This window comes from Equus quagga, chromosome 11, assembly GCF_021613505.1.
Source record: "Equus quagga isolate Etosha38 chromosome 11, UCLA_HA_Equagga_1.0, whole genome shotgun sequence".
Taxonomy (NCBI): domain Eukaryota; kingdom Metazoa; phylum Chordata; class Mammalia; order Perissodactyla; family Equidae; genus Equus; species Equus quagga.
The window spans coordinates 82622523-82647003 of record NC_060277.1 but is presented as its reverse complement, the minus strand read 5'-3'; the positions used below and the strand labels follow the sequence as shown (position 1 = coordinate 82647003).

The 24481-nt window shown below is 36.0% G+C and overlaps 1 protein-coding gene across 1 annotated transcript in view; it reads left to right on the top strand.

Annotated features, from left to right (window-relative positions):
* The window catches only part of MED13 (mediator complex subunit 13), a 100247-nt gene that overhangs the window by 15098 nt on the left and 60668 nt on the right, over window positions 1–24481 (top strand). The window contains exons 4-8 of the mRNA XM_046677772.1: window positions 15864–16009; window positions 16831–17028; window positions 18516–18710; window positions 19226–19388; window positions 19582–19692. Coding sequence (XP_046533728.1) covers window positions 15864–16009; window positions 16831–17028; window positions 18516–18710; window positions 19226–19388; window positions 19582–19692 — 813 coding nt within the window. The remainder of the gene's footprint in view (window positions 1–15863; window positions 16010–16830; window positions 17029–18515; window positions 18711–19225; window positions 19389–19581; window positions 19693–24481) is intronic.

Genomic DNA, 24481 nt, shown 5'->3' with positions numbered 1-24481 from the left:
TATCTTTATTTCTCTTTATGAAAGAAATTTTTTCTAATGGGCTGTTATTAATGGAAGATACAGCTTTTCATATTGGAGATTTCCATGAATCCAACAGATTCTGCTTGTTATTTAACCATGTAATTGCGCACTAGTGTTTTTCCATGGGCTGACCCATTTAGAAGGGGAGCTAAATTTAAATTTTTTTTTTTTTTGGTGGAGTGGTACCAGAAATAGTATATGCTCTTTTGAATTACTCTTGAAGCATAGTTGTGGTGCAAAACTGACTTCATCCAGGAAAGATACATGCTGGTCCTCAAATCTTTTTTCACAGGAACTTCCCTGCCACCTGTCCTCCCTTTAGAAAAGCAAGTAGAAAAAAATCAAGCAAATAAGTCTCTCAGTTTCTTTCTTTCTTTATTTTTGGTGAGGAAGATTGGCCTTGAGCTAACATCTGTGCCAGTCTTCTTCTATTTTATGTGTGATGCTGCCCCAGCATGGCTTGATGAGCAGTGCTAGGTCTGTGCTCAGGATCTGAACCTGTGAACTCCCAGCTGCGAAAGCGGAGTACGCAAACTTAACCATGATGCCACTGGACCAGATTCATTAATTTCTTTTAATTATGGTTTGGGACCCCTTACTTTTACACTGAATGCAGTGGAATGATATTGGGATGGTAGATAAAGATTGGATTATAAATTAATGTGTTTCTACCCCATTATGAATCTAGCCCATTAAGGAACATCATATATACTATTTTTGTTTACTGATCAATTCACTTTTTGTTAAACTTGTGTAAACATTCTTAAAAAACACAGTTGTCAAAGAAGGAAATTTGTTTCGTGAAACTGGTTTGATTTGAACAAAGGAGAAATAATAATTCTTGACTTTTTTCATATTTTCTTCCTCCATTTTTTCCCCATTTAAATATAGATTCTCATCTTCTAATAATCTAGACTTCCATATAGTTAATTATCTGGTTAACTGTAACAGTCTTTAGGGACTGAAAGAGAGGAAATGGAATTAAATCTAGTGGTACAGCTGGGTTAGCTGTAAAAAACCCCTCACCTATAAGGGTAATTAACCACTGAAACAAACTTAACAAGAAATTTAAAAGAATTACCAGTCTTCAGATATTTGGTTAAAAGAATGACCGGTGTTTTGTCTTGAACAGTTTAGGTGTTTCCCTACACTAGAGGGGACTGGATCAGATGACAGTCACTCTGTTTGCTAGTGAAACCAGGGGAAATGGGCTGTACCCATGTAAATCATGTACCAATGACTTACTGTAGGTTTTAAATAGTCTCTTAGTGAAAAGATGTTACCAACTTGTGATGTTTGAGAGCACATTCGGATAAGATTATTTTGAAGAACTTTCTGAAGTTTGTGTTTGGTTAAGCTTTTTGTCGTGTTGAATCTATTGTAGCAATTTAGCTAAGTGGTCAGTTAAGTTTTGTATATTCAGTAAGCGTTTAAATGCTTCTAGGACGGTACACAGGATAGAAAGATATTAGTAATGAATTTTTTTTTAAGACAGCTAGTCCAATAGCTTGCAGTATGTATTGAGATAGGAGGTCTGCTAAATAAGTGGCAGTTGAGGTTGTGTAGGAGAGAAATAAGTTAATAGGGAACATATTTGATTTTAATATACACTTTTATCCCATCCCGCCACTACAGATGTAGCAATATAGTTAATTTCTATAGAAAAAATGTATTGCTTAGTTGGTAAATCTGCTTTGAGATTTTTACTCTGCTGTGTAAGATAGTTATCTTTAACCTCGATTTTAAAAGGCAATATAGAATATAGATAGGATAGAATAAATAAACTTTTCCTGGATCTAACACAAAGGAGATAAATTCAAATGTCTGGTTCCGTATGTTCTAAGCTCTTATTTTGGGTCCTGAAATTAAGGGTTAAGTAGTAGCAAAGAACCTGATCTGCAGAGATTTTGGGTCTTGTGGGATGAAGCAGGCAAAGTTCACAGAAAGGAGAGGAGTACATCCCTAAGTGTTTGTACAGGTTAGTTGTAACTGGAATATTAGGGCAAAATAAGGAAATTTAATGCTTTTTTTTTTTCTTTCAGAGAAGTTTTAGAACTGTGCTGTTTAATATAGTAGCCACCAGCCACTTGTGGCTAAATTTCAATTGAAGAAAATAAAATTAAAAATTCACAACAACATTGTAGTTTTAATTCACAAAATTAAACAACAGCAACAAACAAACACAGAGATAACAGAGAATAGATTGGTATTTACTAGAGGGCAAGTGGAGGGAGGGTGAAAAAGGTTAAAGGGCACATTTGTAGAGTGACAAATGGCATCTAGACTTCTGGTGGTGAACATGATGTAGTCTGTACAGAAGTCAAAATATCACGATGTACACCTGAAAATTTATATAGTGTTATAAACCAATTTTACCTCAAAAAAAAAATTCAGTTCCTCAGTTGCATGTGCCACATTTCAAGTACTCCTATGACTAGTGGCTGTTTATTGGATAGTGTAGATGTAGAGTATTTCCATCATTGCAGAAAGTTCTTTTGGATGGTGTTGCCTGTACCAGAGCCTTTACACTTATAATTAATATTTTAGGAGCTTCAGTAAAGAAGTTAGTCAAGGTTGTTTTTGTTTTTAAGGCAGTAAGTGAAAGAATATACTTAAAATTTCACCCCTAAAGTTATGTCTATCTTCCACTACACCTATGGCTTTTACACAGTCACTTTATCTCCAACATTTTAATTAAACATAAGCACCACAAGATTTAAATCTCCTCTGGAAAAATATTAGTAGCCATTTTGTATAGCTTTGGGATGTCTTTTGGTTGGGTTTCTTTTTTTGCTGAGGAAGATTCACCCTGAGCTAACATCTGTGCTGGTCTTCCTCTATTCTGTGTGTGGGTTGCCACCACAGAGTGACCACTGATGAGCAGTGTAGGTCCGAACCTGGGAACTGAACCTAGGCCACTGAAATGGAACACTTAAAACTCAACCACTAGGCCATGGGGCTCATCCCTGATTGTATTTCTTAATACCTCTGAAAACCTGAACTTCTAGGGAAGCTAAGAGCTGTCACTATTGAATTTTCTAAGGACTCATTTCCTATCTTATTGTTTCCTAAGCTAGCTCTGTCCAATAGAAATATAATGTGAGTCTCATATGTAATTTTAATCTTTTGTACACACAGTAAAAAAAATAAAAAAGGGCTGGCCTGGTGGTTTAGTGGTGAAGTTTGTGTGCTCTGCTTTGGTGGCCTGGGTTTTGTGGGTTCAGATCCTGGATGCAGACCTATACACTGCTCATCAAGCCATGCTGAGGTGGCATCCCACATACAAAAAAAAAAAGAGGAAGATCGGCACAGATGTTGGCTCAGGGCCAGTCTTCCTCACCCCACCCTGAAAAAAAAATTAACTTTAATAATAGATTTTATTAAACCAGTATATCCCAAATATAATTTCAGCATGTAATTAAATATGCAAAAGGTATTAATGAGCTGTTTTACTTTTTTTTCCCTAAGTCTTCAAAATCTAATAGGTATTCTATACTTAGAGTACATCTCAAATTGGACTGGCCACATTTCAGGTGCTCAGTAGTTACTTGTGTATAGTGGCTGTTGCATTAACAGTGCCGTTCTAGGGCTTTAAGCCTGGGTGAGCTTGGTAATGCTTTTTGGTAAAAGATATCTTCTGTCTGGTCTGCGAACCCTCTTGGAATTGTATGCTGAACTGTGAGTGTGCTCTGGAATCTCAAAGGTAGGGAAAACCTCCACCTATGTCAAGGTGTCCACAGTTTCCCAGGTTGGGCATAGCTACTGTCTTTTTTTCCCCTCCCTGCAGCCTCTCTATGCTCGTCTGTCATTAATGCCTGTCATCAAGATTATTATGCATCTAGTTCTGAAATCTTAAGTGATGATATAATAGTGCTTGTGACCCATTAAATTTCTCTGTGGTGGTTGAGTCATTAGGATTTACATGGTCAGTTTTCCACATTTTCATGCTTTCCAGAAACATTTATGAGAAAAATTAAGTGTTAAGAACAACTCTTTCTCTCTTTTTTCCCCCTGTTAAGCTTTTCTTACTATTATTTCTTTTAAGATTTTATTTTTCCTTTTTCTCCTCAAAGCCCCTCGGTACATAGTTGTGTATTTTTAGTTGTGGGTTCTTCTAGTTGTGCCATGTGGGATGCCACCTCAGTCAGCATGGCTTGATGAGTGATTGCCATGTCCGCACCCAGGATCCGAACTGGCAAAACCCTGGGCTGCAAAAGCAGTGCACAAACTTAACCGCTGGTCCACGGGGCCAGCCCCTATTTCTTCTTACTACTGACTCTTACCAGTCTGTCTTTTTGAACTATTGGTTTTAAATGTGAATGATAATAGAGAAATTTTTTTCTGAAGGAGTGAGGGGAGTGAGAAACCTTTGCATAAGCAGAACTGGCCAGGCAGCAGTTGAAATTAGGGCTTAATATGTATTAACTCAGTTCTCACAACAACCCTGTTATTACTCCAATTTTACAGTTGTTAAACCTGAAGCACAGAGAGGTTAAGTAACTTGTCCAAGGCCATACAACTTGCAGGTGTTGAAGCTGGATTACAGGGCAGGAAGAGTATGAGACAGATTGTGGACCCTGTCTCACTATATGTCCTATACCTACATCTTTTTAAAGTGATAGTAATTCTTAAGTATTCTGTTTTACTATTTCCTTATCGGGGAAATACAAGCATATAAAGAGTACTTACAGAGCACTTGAAGTTGTAAACCAGAATAATATGTTGTTGTTTTCTAAGTGTTCTTTATAATGTGAGTAATTTGTTCACTAAGTGAGCAGAAGTATATACAAAATTCACAGATAAGGTGTTATCTTTTGGATTTTAATATAGATCTTTTGTTCATGGAGCTGTGTTCAGAATCCCTGATAGTGAAATTATACCTGTATACATAAGAAATTTAAAAAAATTACTATGAGGACTACAGAAATAGAGATTAATGCACTGGTTCTCAGACTTGTCTGGATATGAAGTCACCTTGAGAGATTAAAAAAATATTGATACCTGTGTTTTAACCTGAGTGTGGCCTGGGCTTTGGAAGTTTCAAAAGATTGCCAAGTGATTCTAATGAAAGATTTGGAAACTATTGAATTGATGGAATAAAAATCTAGGAATTAAAATGATTAAGCCTTGTTTTTTTTAAACTGTGGTAAAATATACACAGTAATTTACCACTTCAGTCATTTTTCAGTGTACAGTTCAGTGGCATTAAGTACATTCACATTGTTTTGTAGCCATCACCACTATCTTCAGAACTTTTTCATCATCCCAAAATGAAAATCGGCCTATTAAGTAATTTATTTTCCCATCCTCTCAGCCCCTGGTAATCACCATTCTGCTTTCTGTGTCTGTGAATGTGATAGAATTCTGTGATATAAGTGAAATCATACAGTATTTGCCCTTTTGTATCTAGTTTATTTCTCTTAGCATAATGTCCTCAAGATCCTCATCCATTTTGTAGCATGCACCACAGTTTCGTTCCTTTATAAAGGCTGAATAATTTTTTATTTTTATACCACATCTTGTTTATCCATTCACCTCTTGATGGACTTTTGGGTTGTTTCTACTTTTTGTCTATTGCGAATAACGCTGCTATGAAAACTGGTGTACAAATATATGTTCAGGTCCCTGCTTTTGATTCTTTTGGGAATATACCCAGAAGTGCTATTGCTGGATCATGTAGCAATTCTGTTTTTGATATTTTCTTTGAGGAATTGCCATACTCTTTTTCACAGTGGCTGTACCTATTTACATTCCCACCAGCAATGCAAGAGGATTCCAGTTTCTCCACATCCTCATCAACACTTATTTCTTTTCTTTTCTTCCTTTCTTTTTTTAAAAAAATAATAGCCACCCTTATATGTGTGAGGTGGTGTCTCGTTGTAGTTTTGATTTACATTTCCTTTGTGATTAATGATGTTGAGCATCTTTTCACGTGCTTGGTGACCATTTGTATATCTTCTTGGGGAAAATGTCTGTTCAAGTCCTTTGCCCATTTTTAATTTAATTGGTCATTAGGATGACTAGAATTATTTTTTCCCCAGGTGTACGTTACTATATATCAGTCTGTATAGACTGCATCGTATTCACCACCAGTAGTCTTAATTTTTGTCCATAACCATACATATGTGCCCCTTTCACCCTCACCCGTACCCTCTTCCCCTCTGGTAACCACTAATCAGCTCTCCTTATCCATGTGTTTATCTTCCACATATGAGTGAAATCATAATGGTGTTTGTCTTTCTCTGTCTGGCTTATTTTGCTTAGTGTAATACCCTCAAGGTCCATCCATATTGTTGCAGATGGCACAATTTTGTATTTTTTTAATGACTGAGTAGTATTCCATTGTGTGTGTGCGTGTGTGTGTGTGTGTGTGTGTATGTGTATATATATATATGTATATACACACCACGTCTTCTTCCATTCATCGGTTGATGGGCACTTGGGTTGCTTCCATGTCTTGGCTATTGTGAATACTGCTGCAATGAACATAGGAGTGCATACGTGTCTTTGAATTGTTTATTTCAAATTCTTTGGATAAATACCCAATAGTAGGATAGCTGGATCATATGGTATTTCTATTATAAATTTTTTGTGAAATCTCCATACTCTTTTCCATAGTGGCTGCACCAGTTTGCATTCCCACAGCAGTGAATTAGGGTTCCCTTTTCTCCTCATCCTCTCTAACATTTCTTATTTCTTGTCTTGTTAATTATAGCCATTCTGACAAGTGTAAGGTGGTATCTCATTGTAGTTTTGATTTGCATTTCCCTAATGATTAGTGATGTTGAACATCTTTTCGTGTGCCTGTTGACCATCTATATATCTTCTTTGAAAAAAATGTCTGTCAATATCCTTTGCCCATTTTTTGATTGGGTTTTTTTTGTTGTTGTTGAGTTGTGTGAGTTTTTTATATATTTTAGAAATTAACCCCTTGTCAGATATATGATTTGCAAATATTTTTCCCAGTTGGTGGGTTGTCTTTTTGTTTTGTTGATGGTTTCCTTTGCCTTTCAGAAGCTTTTTAGTTTGATGTAGTCCCATTTGTTTATTTTTTTCTTTGTTTCCCTTGCCTGGGTAGACAGGGTATTTGAAAAGTTACTGCTAAGATCGATGTCAAAGAATATATTGCCTATATTTTCTTCTAGAAGTTTTATGGTTTCAGGTCTTACATTCAAGTCTTTGATCCATTTTGAGTTAATTTTTGTGTTTGGTGTAAGATAATGGTCTACTTTCATTCTTTTACATATGACTGTCCAGTTTTCCCAGCACCATTTATTGAAGAGACTTTCCTTTCTTTATTGTATGTTCTTGGCTCCTTTGTCGAAGATTAGCTGTCCATAGATTGTGTAGTTTTATTTCTTGGCTTTCAGTTCTGTTCCATTGATCTCTGTGTCTGTTTTTGTGCCAGTGCCATGCTGTTTTGATTTAGTAGAGCTTTGTAGTATGTTTTGAAGTCAGGGATTGTGATACCTCCAGCTTTATTCTTTTGCTCTCAGGATTGCTTTGGCAGAATGACTAGGATTTTAAGTCAACATCCCCTTTAACTAGTTTTATGATTTTAAGACAAGCCGTTTAACTTCTCTGTGCCTTGAATTCCCTACCAGCAAAATGGGATATCATCTTTCTAGAAGTACCTACCTAACAGAAATGCTAAAAATAGATTAGATATAGTACATCCCCTAAAGCAGTACAATATACATATTAAACTATGTTATTAGAATAGCTAACTTTAATCTATAAGCATATTTTCATTTTCTGTCTTAGAAATAAAGAATCTTGTGTTCAATTTCAGTCCTTAAATGAGGAACATTTTTCCACAGTAGAAGATTGTTCAGGTTTCATCTGTAAAATTCTGCCTCACTCATACCTTTTTGTTTTGGTTACTACAGTATAAGCTCCTGGAGAGCAGTAGTATTCTCTATAATACTTTATAGTGCCTAATAGTACCTTGGATTCTCATTGTAGTTACATGTATTTGCTTTAACTCAATTTTTCTAAGTGCTGAGTACCAAAACATGTTTGAGATAATGTTATAAATGATATCTCTGCTCGAGGGAAGAGCCATTCTGAATTTAGTGTGGCACTATTACTTAACATTCTCTTTGTCCTTTAATATTTTCTGACTAGAATGTTGACTTAAGAATTTCAAAAATTTTACCCCATGTTTAGAACGTTTAGTTTTTTCTCCTGTATCATGTACAAACTTGGTTTATTTTAAACCATTTTATGTTACAGTTAGATCATAGAGTTGAGAGCTGCTTGTAAGTAGGGCAGTACAGATAAACATTGGGAGCTGAGAGATTGATCATGTGTTTTGTATGCTGGAATATTGGGTTGTTACAAAGAACCCTTGGAGATCAATTTATCACTTTACATCAAAGAGCCAAATTTTCTTTTCTGATTTAAAGGTTAAGATGGTCAGGTGCTCGATTTGATGTATAGAAAGGGTATAATGGGCCTTCATTTTATGAGCCCTGATTTTTGTATATACCAGGTTAATTTTCTGAAATAATATTTAATAGAATTTAAGTTAATGTACTTCTTTTTAACATTTCCCAGATTATAATAATCTCTTTAGGAAAATTTTTAGTCATTTTATTTGCTTTTTATATCATGGCAAAAATCTATTTTGAGTGTGCTTTTTTATTCTCATTTAATATTTTATGTATGAAATGAAACAGAGTTGAAAGCTGTATTTTTAAGAACTATATTTCACTGATTAAAAGCCCAGTAAATAATGAGGATATAAAATTGAGGTCTCCTAGCCTCTTTGTTTTTTAAGGATAAAGAACATGAGACTCTTTTAGGTTGTTGCTTATACTTACAAATATTCTTGGAAGTATTTGTAATTCACATTTTAAGATCTGCTGTTCAGTTACTGAGTAAGCACACAGCATTTATAATCATTTGTATAGCATACTTGATCCCTAAAACTAATAAATTACAGTTTCTCTATGTAACAGATTATTCTTGCTTGAGTCACTTCCTTACTTAATGTTTTCCTTGACATAAGTATTTTTAGTTAGTAATTCCCCTTGTACCCTTAAATTTTGCCCTTTACCAAGCAATATTTGTCTTCTAAAATTTCCTGAAAAACCTGTAAAAAGCTTGTAATGTAAAACAATAGTCATTTTAACCAGTTGAATATGAATTTTTGTTCACATTTTTTAGCATTTTGTCTTGCTTTTAAATTCTCATATCGTTTTTTGTTGTTTAGAGAGAAAAATGCTTTGAAAGTTGATTTCTGCCTGTTTTGTGTCAATACATAGAATAGGCATAGCCCTCTCAGAAACTAAACATTAGTGGTTTGGTAAGATAAAAATGCTATTTAGGAATTGTCTGTTTATATGCTCTATAACTCAACCTTAACAATTATAGAAGAATTGTATCAGAACAGAGGACACTCAAAGGAAAGAAAAGCACAAATATGGCTGCATGTGCATTCCCATATATAGTAACAAAATTAGTTGCATATAGGTTTGTTTACTTTAGATACTTTCTTTGAGAAAAATAAATGTATGGAGGCTTAAGAATAACGTTTTAAAATCCTAATATTTCAACTGGTGTCAAGAGTCGTGTTTGGTATTCTTAACAAAGGGAATTAGAGTCACACTCTTGATTTGGTCTTTTCCTTGAGACTGTGTTATAGTACAGCACACACCATCACTTTGTTAAGAAACAGTTTTATTTTCCAGCCCTATGGTTTTGGGCTATCTGTATTCTCTAAGTTATGCTTGAAAACCAGCAAGTTCTTTTCTGATTTAATCTCTTTTAGTACTTTATCAAGTATAGCTAGTAACAGCCAAATTACTCTTTGACTTGATCTGTTTGCCTAACTCTGTAAGTTCATTTGGCACATTTTCTGTCTTCCAGATTATTTCAGGCAAAAGTTCTATGAAGTATTTCTCCATTACATAACATGGGTTCTATTTTCCCAGCCCTCCATCATAATTTCCTTAACGTTTTTCAGTGTCTTATATTCCTTGCTACCAGTCATCTGGTCCCAAAGCCAATGCCACATATTTAGTTTTTTGTCATGGTAGCACCTCACCTTTGGTGCCAGTTTCTGTATCAGGTATTGCTGTGTAACAAACCACCCCCCCCAAACATAGGAGCTTAAAACAGCAGTTATGTATTCTCATTAATGTATCTGCAGGTCAACTGGGTGTTACCCAATCTAGTCCACATTGTAAACTATAGATTGGGTAGTGGTGTGTATTCTCTATGATTCTCATCCTTAGACCAGTGAGCCAGCCAGGGCATGTTCTTGTGGCAATGAAAGAAGCACCAGAGGGCAAGATGAATTGTATAAGTACATTTCAAACTTCTGCTTGGCCAAAGTCATAAAGCAAGAATAACTCAAGGATTGGGGAAGTATATTTCACCTCTAATGGGAGGAATTACAGAGTCACACCAAAGAACCTGGATAAAGGGAGGAGTAAGCAAAACATAATACAAAGATATAGTAATCAAAACAGTGTGGTACTGGCATCAAGACAGACATGTAAATCAGTGAAATAGGATAGAAAGTCTAGAAATAAACTTTTGTGTATGTGCTCAAATGATCTTTGACAAGGGTGCCAGGACCACTCATGGGGAAAGGACAGTCTCTTCAACAAATGGTGTTGGGAAAACTAGATATTCTCATGCAAAATAATGAAATTGGACCCTTATCTTATACAATATGCAAAAATTAAGACAAAATGCATTAAAAACCTTAATATAAGACCTATAAAACTCCTAGAAGAAAACATAGGGGAAAATCTTTATGACATTGGATTTCGCAATGATTTCTTGGACTATGACACCAAAAATACAGGCAGCAAAAGCAAAAATAGACATATGGGACTATATCAAACTTAAATACCTTTGTGCATCAAAGGACACAACAGTGAAAAGGTAATTTATGGAATAGGAGAAAATATTTGCAAATCATGTGTCTGATAAGGGATTAATATCCAGCATATGTAAAGAACTCCTATGACTCAACAAAAAAAAAAATCAAATAACCCAATTGAAAAATGGTCAGAAGATTTGAGTAGATATTTTTTTTCCCCTGGAGGAAGATTTGCTGTAAGCTGACATCTGTCCCAATCTTCCTCTATTTTGTATGTGGGTCACTGCCACAGCATGGCTCCTGATGAGTGGTGTAGGTCCATGCTCAGGAGCCGAACTCAGGCTGCTAAAGTAGAGCACATTGAACTTAACCACTGGGCCACAGGGCTGGCCTAGACATTTCTTCAAAGAAGATATACACATGGCCAAGAAGCATATGAAAAGATGCTCAACATCACTAATCAGAGAAATGCAAATCAAAACTACAGTGAGATACCACCTCACATCTGTTAGGATGGCTACTATCAAAAAAATGAGGGGCTGGGCCAGTGGCGCAGTGGTTAAGTGCACATGTTATGCTTTGGTGGCCCGGGGTTCTCTGGTTCAGATCCCAGATGTGGACATGGCACCACCTGGCAAGCCATCCTGTGGTAGGTGTCCCACATATAAAGTAGAGGAAGATGGGCACGGATATTAGCTCAGGGCCAGTCTTCCTCAGCAAAAAGAGGAGGATTGGCAGCAGATGTTAGCTCAGGGATAATCTTTCTCAAAAAAAAAAAAAAACCCTCAAGATAGAGAAATTCAAACTCTTGAGTACTGTTGGTGGGAGTGTAAAATTGTGCAGCTGCTATGGAAAACAATATAGAGGTTCCTCAAAAAATTAAAAATAGAACTACTGTATAATCTAGTAATCCTACTTCTGAGTATATATCCAAAAGAATTGAAAGCAGGATCTTGAAGAGATATTTGCACACTCATGTTCGTAGCAGCGCTAATCCCAATAGCTAAGAGGTGGAAGCAATCTGAATGTCCATTGATGGATGAATGGTTAAGCAAAATGTGTTATTTACACACACTGGATTACTATTCACCCTTTAAAAGGAGAAAAAGTCCTGTCACATGCTACATCATGGATGAACCTTAAGGACATTATGTTATGTGAAAGAAGCCAGTCACAAAAAGACAAATATTGTGTGATTCTACTTATGTGAGCTATCTAAAGTAGTCAGATTTATAGAAACAGAAACTAGAATGGTGGTTGCCAGGGGCTTGGGGAGGTGGAATTATTGTTTAATGGGTGTAATTTCAGGTTTGCAGGATGAAAAAGTTCTGTAGCTCTATTTCACAACAATGTGAATTCATTTAACTCTGCTGAATGGTACACTTAAAAATGATTAAGATGTCTAAATTTTATATTTTTTACCATGATTAAAAAAATGAGGGGCTGGCTCTGTGGCCGAGTGGTTAAATTCGAGCACTCTGCTTCAGCAGCCCAGGGTTTCACTGGTTCGGATTCTGGGCGCAGACATGGCACCTCTCGTCAGGCCACGCTGAGGTGGCGTCCCACATGCCACAACTAGAAGGACTCCCATGACTAAAATAGACAACTATGTACCAGGGGGCTTTGGGGAGAAAAAGGAAAAATCTTTAAAAAAAAAAATGAGAGAGAAAGGGGTGAAGAATTGGGACCAATAACTCAATCTTCCATGGATATTAAAGTTATAATTCCTTTTATCAAGGAATTTATAACCTGGGAGGGAGTTCAATTAGTAAATCAATAATAGTGCTATGATAAATGATATGATAAGCGTAGAATATTATAGGAGCACAGAGATAACGCTTAGAGGAGTCTTGAGGAATGATTAAGAGGTAGGGAGAAATTTGTGGTAAATGCAGGGGAAGTTCTTGGTGTGTCTGTCTAGAGAGTTTGGCAAGGATCAGATTGTGAAGAGTCTAAAGTGCTATGCTAAGATTTTTTTTTATTTAGTCCTGAAGGCATTGGGGAACTGTTGATTTTGAGCCTTCCAGTTACATCATCAGAATTAACTTTTAGAAAGATTGCTGGTAGAAGTGTAAAGCAACTGCCAGTAGAGCTTAGATTCTGGGGCAAGTATAAGAAATAAGTGAACTGTATAATATGTTAGATTGTGATTATTTCTTTAGCGAAAACAAAACAAATGCCTGAAGAAGAATTGAGGGGCCATTTAAAGTAGGGTGATGAGTAAAGACCTCACCTAGAAGATAATTTGAATAAAAACCTGACTAAGGTGAATGTAGATATCTAGAGTGTTTCAGGTCTGGTAACAGTAGGTGCAGAGGCCTGGTGTGTTTAAGGAACAGCAGAGAGGCCAGTTGAGGGAGAAGGGAAAGTATTAGAGGAAGACTAGTAAGAGATGAGGTTGGAGAAGTAATAGGTATTGAGGTAGGCCGATGTAAGGCAACATAGGACGTAAGAATAACTTTTATGATGTTACTCAAGTTTGATTCTTTTCCCTTTAGGAATTAAAAGTTTATTTTCACTGTCTAGGTCTTGTTAAGACATTCTCATAGCATCCTATACCAGCTTTTTGTTATAGCACTTACTATAACTGTAATTGAACAATTGTGTGCTTAGCCTAGTGCCATGTGCTTAGCTGTAAAATACTTGTTGAATAAGGGAATAACATTTGCTTTAACATAGTGGTTTCATATAGTGCATTTAGATCTGAATGTAATACTAAGTTTAATACAGAATTCTTTTGAATGTCTGTCCTTGGGTTTTTTGTTTTAAGCATTTGGAGTTAGGTTTGTGTTTGGTAGGTTTTTTTGGTCTGTTTTGCAGTATAGATACCGTACCACTGCTGGAAAATACTGCTGGAAAGCAATAATAAAATTGAGTTTACTCTAAATGAGCATTAGCAGTGGTCTGTTTTTAGATGGACAGCTCTCAAAGTATTAGTTAACAGTTTCTTTGCTTATCTTGGTGATTATTTAGATTTATACTCTTATACCAAAGCAAATGTCTATACTCAACCAATAGCTATTCCAATAGGATTAGTTAGAGGAGAAACAAACTTAATTTATTTTTAAATAAAGTAAGTAAGTATTGATTTTATTTCCTATTAAAACCTATTGGCTTTATCAATTATACCTCAGTAAAGCTGGAAAAAAACACACTAACAGCTAGTGTGGTATCTTGGATTGGATCCTGGAACAGAAAAAAAGGGCATAAGTGGAAAATCTGGTGAAATCCAAATGTTAATTACTTGTTTGACAAATGTAGCATGATTATGTAAGATGTTAACATTAGGGGAAACTGGGTGAAGGATATATGGAAACTCTATATTATCTTGGCAACTTTTCTATAAATTTAAAATTATTCCAAAAATAAGTTTATTTTTTTAAAAAAGCAACAAAAGCTACTAGGGTGGAGAAAGATAAAGTAATCACTGACTAATCTATATAATTCATAATTAAAAAAAATTTTAAAGTAATGATTCAAGCAGTACAGAATGGTATTATAAATTTAGAAAAATTAAAGATCCCCACTTAATTGTTCTAGTCCTCTTCCCTGGAAATGACCAGGTTTTGTTTGTTTTTTATTTTTTAACTTTTTTGTTTACTACTACTGCTACTGGTGGTTACTGGCAGCATTCCAGATATGCTTATACCTCTAAACCTTGATGGATCACCTGACAGTGTTTACTGATTTTTTTTTACCATGATAGATAAGATTTGTTTTATTAGTTGTGTTATTTTCAGTTTTTCTGTTGGTTACCTTTTTAACTGGAATGATATGCTTCAATTTCAATTTCTTGTTCTATCAACTTTTTAGACATTACCTAAATGTTGGCTCCCTAACATGTATATATAAGATGAAGGAATTCTCAGCTCTGCATTACTCTTCACCTCTCCTACCTTCTATTTTCCCACTTCTGTTAGCTGTAGTCTTACTTTTGTAAGTTAATTTTAATTCATTATGCCCTTGCTTTGTCTGGAAATAATTTGAGGGCTTATATATATGTACAACAGGTTTTGAGCTTATTACTGGTTATATTTTGAGAAGGAATAAGAAAAGTGGATTCTTCTTATTATACAATCTCTTTCTCTTCTGGGCTACTTGACCTTTCTAAGTTTTGTCTTAGGGATACATCTGCTTTCCTCTTGGGAACTTTTAAGTTCCAACCTGTATACTCATATGTAAATTTCATAAGATGTTCTATTTTGCATACAACTTTGATTCTAGGATACCTTGAATTGTAAGATCCATCATTGCTTTAAAATAACTTTTCATTGGGGATGGGGTGAGGGCAGTACATTAAATGCTTGATTGATTGCATGCAGTCCAATTTCAGAAAATAATAAAATGTGAAAATGTTTGTATTTAATTTCTTATATAGAGGGGAAAATAAAAATTAGGACAGCTTTAATTCTATTGCACACTTAGACTTTTTTTTGCCAAGGAAGCCTTTCTTTTTTCTCTTCTTCTTTCTGAAGCTCCCCAGTACATAGTTGTATATTCTAGTTGTGGTCTGTGGGACGCCACCTCAACATGGCCTGATGAGCGATGCCATGTCTGCCCCCAGGATCCGAACCAGCGAAACCCTGGGCCGCTGAAGCGGAGCATGTGAACTTAACCACTCTGAAATGAGGCTGGCCCCTCTTTTTTCTTTTTTTAAAAAAATTGAGTCTGTACTATTTTGGTAGCCTACCCTTCCCATTAAACCTGCTCCCCCACCTTGACTTATTTTGGTGGCTGTATTATAATTGTATGTGTGGGTGTACCTAACTTGTTTAACTGGTTCTCTATTTGCGGCTTTTTCTACTATAAACAGTGCTGTGAAGAACATTTCTTATAGCTAAATCTTTGCTCATATCTGTGATTTTTTTCCTTCAAATGATGAAGTAGAATTTCTGAGTTAAAGAGAAGGCATTTTTGTGGTTTAACTTTGTAGTAAAGAAAAGCAAGTTAACTTATTTTTTGGCTATTAATCATCACTAAAATGTAACTTTTTCTTCTTTATTAGCGAACACTTGTCCTGCTCTTTCACCTTTTTCTTGCATGGAGACAGCAATGTTTGTACCAGTGTGGAAATTAACCAACATCAACCTGTATACCTTCTTAGTGAAGAGCATATCACTCTTGCTCAACAGTCTAATAGCCCATTTCAAGGTAGTATTTTATTGGCTTAGGTATTTGATCTTTTATTGTTGTTTCAAGGAAATTCTTATTGAAATTGATAATTTTACATTTTGGGATTAATGAGAAGATTTCCCCCAATCTTTAGCCTAATAATGATTCTAGTGTAATTTACTTTCTTCTTCCCCATTACATATTAAGTCAGTGAAATAAGTTTTTGATACAAATATTATGAAAAAAATTCTTGTACATGAATGGTAGCATATTTTGAAATGTTCTTTTGAATAGCATTTAGCAGATATATGTGTTTATGTTTTCAAGGTCGTCTTGTGTGTCAGGTCACATAGGCCATTTTTAACATAGGTACACAGGGACTTCTGATATACTTTATACCAGGAAAATAGTTGAACTTGAGGAAATATTTCATAAGATTGCCAGTTTGTTTTTAAGACTGGCAGTGTGTTCTTGTTGTAATTCTAAGCCTAATATTTGCTTTTTAAAAATTTATGTGGCAGCACATTGTAGGTATTTAGATGTATATATACACATTGTTTTTCCTGAAATTGCTTTTCCTTAGTGGAAGTCAAGAGAAGTTGAAGGATATACAAATATTCCCAGTTCATGTTGAAATTCTGTCCATCTGAGATTTTTGGGTAGACAAAATTGTAAGTTTTTATAATAAACTCAGGGTTTCACTTTATCTTCACAATAATGAAGTATGTTAAATTGATTTTTCTCTGGAATGATCATTATCTTACTTTTTTAGAATTTCAGAATTATTTGCCATACTGTTCATTGTTATCTTATTTTGTGTAACCGTCTTTACTTACTTCATGTCTGTTTTGGGTTTCTAGTTATCTTAAGCCCTTTTGGACTAAATGGCACTCTCACAGGACAGGCATTCAAGATGTCCGATTCAGCTACAAAAAAATTGATTGGTGAATGGAAACAATTCTATCCTATCTCATCTTGCTTGAAGGAGATGTCTGAAGAAAAACAGGAAGATATGGATTGGGAAGATGATTCTTTAGCTGCAGTAGAAGTTCTTGTTGGTATGGATTCTGTGTTAATCATAAGGGGAAAATATGCGACTCTATGTATTAGTTAGATTTTTCTATGAATAATAACTCTAATACCTTAGTGGCTTTCAACACCAAACATTTAGTTCTTCCTTATTTCCTGCTCATGTTATATAATGCTGCAGGTTGGTTGTGGTTTGGCTCCTTGTTTTTTCTCATTCTGCAACCTAGGTTCAAGGAGAACCCAGTATCTGAGACGTTTTGTTCTTACAAGAACAGGGGAATAATAGGGACCAAGTCTAGCTATGTAAGTGTATTTAAAGTTTCTGTTAGTTTATCATGTATGTTACATCTGCTCACACTCCATTGGACAAAACTAGGCTCATGGCCAAGCCAAAATCTTTGGGCAGGGAAATATATTCCACCTAGAGGCAAGCATGCTAAAGGTGGGAAGAAAATAATTGTGAATGAGTAATATTTGGAAGCTGGAAAGTTGACAACCTCTACTATGCAGTGTTTTAACATTTGGCAAAACCGTCACCACCAATAACTTAAAAGGCAGAAAATGTACCTAAAGAACTTGTGGCTTTGAGCTGCTCTACCCAGGTCAGATTTATTCAGCTTGGTTGTATTCTGTGTATGTCTTCTCATTCAGGGACCCAGATTAACAAGCTGAATGTGTTTGGCACATGATAATCTCAAGGCAGAGGGCAGAAGTAAGAGAGGCTGCACTGATCCTGCAAGCGCATTTAAAGCTTCTGTTGGGTTGTGGCTATATGTCACATACACTTAATTCCAGAGCAAGTCACAAGGCCAAGCCTAACAATGGGGTGAAGATGTATACTCCACCTTAGAGAGTAAAGGGAGGTGTGAGGAATGTATAATTGAGCAGATAATTGGGATTAGAATCTGCAGTACTGTGTTTAATGGAATCATATGGTAATGTTACATGTGAAGAATGCCTTATTTTGAGATTTTGAGTTTTTTTCCCCAAATGAAAAGAATACCAATATTCAACTTCAATAAATATATTGCAACCAGAGTAGTTGTGACAAAAAAAACCCCACAAACATATATTAGGCTTTTAAATAGAAACGTATAAAGAAAACAGAAGATAGTCTATAATCCTAGTGCCCAGATTACCTTTGTTAAACTTTTGAAATAAATTTTAAAAAGTAATACTTATTATGGTTGGTCAGATTAGCAAATAAAGATTAAAAAAAAAAAAGTAATACATATTCATGGTTAGAAAAATCCAAAAGTGAAAGGAGAAAGCTACTTTCTTCTAAGTCTCTCTCACCACAGGTAGCCCCTACCAACAGCTTCTTTTGGTTTCTCCTAGAAAAACCTTATGCCAAAAAGAGCATATATTTATAAAAATATATTAAATATATTTTTATTTAAACAAATGTGATCATATTATATCGGCTTTTCCATTACAATAATTTTAAGTGAAACTAATCCTACTACAATTATAATAGTAATTGATTTTCCTGTCCTTTTTTTTTTTTTCCTTTCAGCTGGTGTCCGAATGATCTATCCAGCATGCTTTGTTCTAGTCCCTCAGTCAGACATTCCTACTCCTAGCTCTGTGGGATCCTCTCACTGTTCAGCTTCTTGCTTGGGTGTCCACCAAGTGCCTGCTTCCACAAGAGATCCTGCTATGTCTTCGGTTACTCTTACACCACCTACATCTCCTGAGGAAGTCCAAACAGGTATTGTACTAGTTTGTTTCCTTAGCTCTAGTGAGAAATCTGTTCTTTTGAATACAGTAAACACTTAAAAAATAACTATTTTGAAATAATTTCAGACTTACTGAAGAGTTTGCAGATTCCCAAACTATTAACATTTGCTCCATCACCTTCTCTGTACAGATACATTCATTGTCATTTGTTTTTCTGAACCTTTGTGAGCAAACTGCAGATGTGTTGCCCCAACACCTCTAAGTACTCAATGTATTTCCCAAAATTAAGGACACTCTCCTATATAACTACCATTTAATGGGAAATCAGCATTGATGTAATACCACCATCCAATTCACATCCCTGTTTAAATTTTTTGCTTTCTGTATTTTAAGTAAAGTAACATATCTTTTTGCCTCAAAATATAACTAGAGTTACCAAATAGCTGCAGCAAGTTGTATTACAAATTAATTAAAAAAAATAATAATAATGTTTCTTTAAACCTACCTTTATTCTCCTACAGCCTATTCTTTTATGTTTATTTTCAGTTGATCCTCAGTCTGCCCAGAAGTGGGTCAAATTGTCTTCAGTATCTGATGGCTTCAACTCAGATAGTACTAGCCACCATGGTGGGAAAATACCCAGAAAATTAGCAAATCATGTGGTGGATAGAGTTTGGCAAGAATGCAATATGAACAGAGCACAGAACAAGTATGTATTTTCATTTTCAAGTTTAAAAATTGCATGTTAGTAGTTATGTGTAAATAAGAGATAATTAAAATATAAAGTCATTTATATGACCTTTAATTCAGAAAACTAATTTTTTAAAATTCAATTTTAATGCTTAATTTAGGATTTCAGAAAATTTATGAATTCTAAAGAATTGCATAATTTCAAATCTTAGGAGGAAGTATTCGGCTTCATCAGGTGGTTTGTGTGAAGAGGAGTCAGCTGATAAAGTAGCATCCTGGGATTTTGTTGAAGCCACACAAAGAACAAATTGCAGCTGTTTGAGGTAGATTTTTTTTCAATTGATTAATGTCTGTATATATGTGTGTGTGTTAGTTTCTTATGCTATTGAATACTTAGGCCCTACTTTATGTGAGGTAGCTTATATAGACACAGTGTGTTAGGATTTTTTTCAAAAGAAAAAATTTGAGGAAAAAAATTCAGTAATTTGGAGCTGATTATAGAAGTACATACAAACATATGCCTTAAGTTCTTACACAGTTTACAGAGTCAGACTGTGAAAGCTTGTTTTTGCAGCCAAATAAGAATTTAATACTGGATTAGGGTATATATAGCATCTGTAAGGTAAAAGACACACAAGTCTCTTGACAAAAGTGTTCATAGTTGGCACTATGCCTGAGAAATTTCTCCCAAGGGTTCTCATAAAAAAGTGATATATTGTATACTAGATAAAAATTTCCCCGATCTTTTTTTATAGCAAATACAGTATTGGGTTTTGTGTAGCAGTTTCTTATAACATCCCTTTGGGCAAACTGTAGGTGAAATGCTGAACTGAGATTCAGAAAATATGATCCCTACAAGGGACCAAAAGCTGTACTGTAAAATTGCAAGCTTTCTAATAGACTGTATTGGTTGAAAGATTGTTAGAAGAATGAACTTGGAATTCTTTAGGTAGTTGTATTTATTTTATATATTGGGGCCTCTGATGAGATTTGATTATCAGAGGCATTGAGATTATATTGTGTAGGATTTATTATTTTATTCTACAAATTAAAGCTAGATCATATGCTTTTGCAGTCAAATAAATAATGGCATTGTGGGCCAGCCTGGTGGCGCAGCGGTTAAGTGTGCACGTTCCCCTTTGGCAGCGCGGGCTTCGCCAGTTCGGATCCCTGGTGCAGACATGGCACCGCTTGGCAAGCAATGCTGTGGTAGGCGTCCCACATATAAAGTAGAGGAAGATGGGCACAGATGTTAGCTCAGGGCCAGTCTTCCTCAGCAAAAAGAGGATTGGCAGCAGTTAGCTCAGGGCTAATCTTCCTCAAAAAAAAAAAAAAGAAAAAGAAAGAATAATGGCATTGGCATCCCTAACCAGGACTTGTGAGCAAATAATTGGCCACATCTTTTTGTCATGGATGTGAGCGAAAGGAATGGAGTTAGGGCCGGGATTTTTCTTTTTAAAGATTTTTAAATTTTTCCTTATCTCCCTAAAGCCCCCTGGTACATAGTTGTGTATTTTTAGTTGTGGGTCCTGCTAGTTGTGGCAGGTGGGATGCCGCCTCAGCATGGCTTGTTGAGCAGTGCCATGTCTGCGCCCAGGATTTGAGCCAGTGAAACCCTGGGCCGCTGATGCGAATGGTGCGAACTTAGCCACATGGCCACCAGGCTGGCCCTCCAGGGTTTTTCTTACATTAGCTCTGTTTGATTGAATACAGTGACAGACTCTCAAGTGTTCTGGTATATTTTTGCAGAGATTAGATGTTCTTGCATAGATTCTTTGGATTAGAGACTGTAATTTTTTAAAGTCTGGTAACCTTGTTGAAAACATGCTTCTGGTGTTGATAGAGATTGGAATTAAAATGTGGATAGGTTAGCTCCTGTTTAATAGTTTAAAATAGTTAACAACCACACCCACCTAGGGGGAAAAAGAAACCCAAACCTAGTCTTGAAATGCGCGGCTCCATGACATTGTCTGAAACCAGGGGTCGGCAAACTATGATCCATTGGCAAAATTTGGCTCGCTGCCTGTTTTGTATGACCTGTGAGCTGAAAGTGATTTTTTTTTTTTAAAAGATTTTATTTTATTTTTTCTCCCCAAAGCCCCCCAGTACACAGTTGTATATTCTTCGTTGTGGGTCCTTGTAGTTGTGGCATGTGGGACGCTGCCTCAGCGTGGTTTGATGAGCAGTGCCATGTCCACGCCCAGGATTCGAACCAACGAAACACTGGGCTGCCTGCAGCGGAGCTCGCGAACTTAACCACTCGGCCACGGGGCCAGCCCCGCTGAAAGTGATTTTTACATTTTTAAGTAGTTGAAGAAAATCAAAGGGAGAATATTTTGTGACCTGAAGATTATGTGAAATTCAAAATTTCGTGTCCATACAAAAGGATTTATTGGAACAGAGCCACATCTGTTCATTTACATATTGACTGTTGGCTGCTTTCACAGAGTTGAGTAGTTGTGACGCAGACTGTATGACCCCCAGAGCTTAAAATATTTACCATCTGGTCCTTTACAGAAAAAGTTTGCCAGTCCCTGGTCTAAGACCAATAAAATGATTAAATGAAATTAGGCTTTTCTTTCCCTATACTGGAGTTTTTATCGAACAACTCTTCTTTTTTAGTTCCTAACCTTTTGTTTTATTCTTTGTGAAAGATATGGGTTTTAAGTATATTTGTCTAAAATAGTTTTAGAGGAAGACACTTAAATGAATGTTGGTAAACGTAAGTTTAAGTCTAAATTCTTAGCCTCTAAGCTGAATTTTATTTTTAAAAACTTTTTCTGGGGCCGGCCCCGTGGCCAAGTGGTTAAGTTCGTGCACACTGCTTCAGCAGCCCAGGGTTTTGCCGGTTCAGATCCTGGGTGGGGATAAGCACCGCTCATCCAGCCATGCTGAGGCAGCATCCCACATGCCACAACTAGAAGGACTACAACTAAAATATACAACTATGTACTGGGGGCCTTTGGGCTGAAGAAGGAAAAATAAAATCTTTAAAAAAAAATCTTTCTCATGTTTCCAGAAATTCCTCCCAGGCATGTAGAGATTTAATATAATGAAATTTTGTATAATCTATACATGTGACTTGGTTTGGTAAATTTACCCCTCTAGTAAACTCAGTGTTTCTAATCATTTACCTTTTTTTTGTTTTACTGTTGCATTTTGTACTTGTTTTCCCTATACTCCTCCCAAATCTGGTTCTCTTATTTAGTTCTTAAGTAAGACTTGAAAGAGAGTTTGAGCCACTGTATGTGTGTATCCTCTCCTGCCATAAAATATAGGAGGTAGGGCACACCTTGATAACTGACTGTGCTAGTCAGTGTGTTTGCTCTCAGATCTATCCCTACATTTTCCCTGCTCTGTTCTGTATTGCAGGAAACATTTCCTAGGCTCCCTTGCTTTCTGCGTGTCCTTGTTTTTTTTTCACCCCAGCTTTATTGAGATACAATTGATAAGTAACATTGTGTAAGTTTAAGGTATACAATGTGATGATTTGGTTAGGCTTGCTTGCTATCTGGATCTGGCTAATGAGAGGCACTAACAGAACATTGATTGATGAGAGGGGAGAAGAAGTTAGGGTATTTCCCCACCTCTTTTTGAGCCAACTCCAGCAGCAGCTCTGTGTCCCATTAACAACCCCTTTTTTCATGGTGCCTGTTACCACTTAGCAGGTCCCGCTGTGGTTCTGATACCATCCCAAACTTCTGTAATCTGGTGAGACTACTTCATCTCATTGTCCTTTTAATCCTAGAAGTCATAGAAGCTCCCTGCTGTTACTAGTCTCTGGGTTGCCTCACTTTCTTCTGTTTTTTGTAACTGATTTTCTGTAGTAAATTTCCTCTGTGTGAAAGACCGGACTGGACCATGACTGATATGTTGGCCTCTCTTTGGAAAAAAAATTGCGTAGTTATATAATAAGTATATATGATTTTAAGAAATTTGAATTATGCAAATAAAGCTAAAGTTCCCCTTGACCACTCTCTATCTCTTTCCAAATCCTACTATCTCTCCCTAGAAATGACTACTTACCAATTAGGTGTTATCCTTCCACACTTTTTGGGGTTTTTTTTTGTTTGGTTGGTTGTTTTGCGGAAGATTAGCCCTGAGCTAATATCTGCTGCCAGTCCTCCTCTTTTTGCTGAGGAAGACTGGCCCTGAGCTAACATCTGTGCCCATCTTCCTCTACTTTATATGTGGGACGCCTACCACAGCATGACTTGCCAAGTGGTGCCATGTCTGCACCCTGGATCTGAACCGGCGAATCCTGAGCCGCTGAAGCGGAACGTGTGCACTTAACCGCTGCGCCACCGGGCTGGTCCCCCACACTTTCTTTCGTAATTTTGTATGTACATGTGTTTTTCCTCCCAACACATAAATATAGTAATACTGATGTGTTTGGCAGCTTATTTTTTTCACTTAATGTGCCTTAGATCTTTACATTCTAGTTACTTGTAGATCTGCCTTCTTGTTTAAAAAAACTTCTTGGTATTTCACTGAATGGAAGTACCATAATGTATTTAATTATTCTGGGTTTGGTGAACAAATAGATTGTTTCCAAAGGTTTTTTGTTTGTGTTTACTTTAAAAAAAATACTTCTGTGACACTCAGTTATTTATTAGATTCTATTGAACACTTACTCTGTGATAGGAGATGTCCTAGTCTCAGGATACACTAGTGAACAAAAGAGGCTTCTGCTGTTATGAAGCCTGCACTCTAATGGGATTGGGGCAGATAATTAATTTGTTTTTAAAAAGAATTTTTAATCCTTTTAAAATTGAAGAGTGATGAGTACTAGGGAGGAAGTAACACTAGGTGGGTGATACAGTAGAAGGTTGTGGATGAGGATGCTATTTAAATACTTTCTTGTGACTTCAAAAAGATTCTACCAATTTTACTCCCACTTTTTGTGTATAAGAGTGCTGATTTTTCTTGTGCTTTCACTGACCTGAGAACTGTCCTTAAAATTATTTTTTTACCATGGTGGTAAGTGAAAAGCATAAAATTGTTTCAGTTGGCATTTTTCAGTTATTAGGAAGATTAAATATTGCATTTATTGATATTAGGCTGTAGTCTGGTGGAATGTTCATAAGAAAATTAGCACTTAGCAAGCTATGT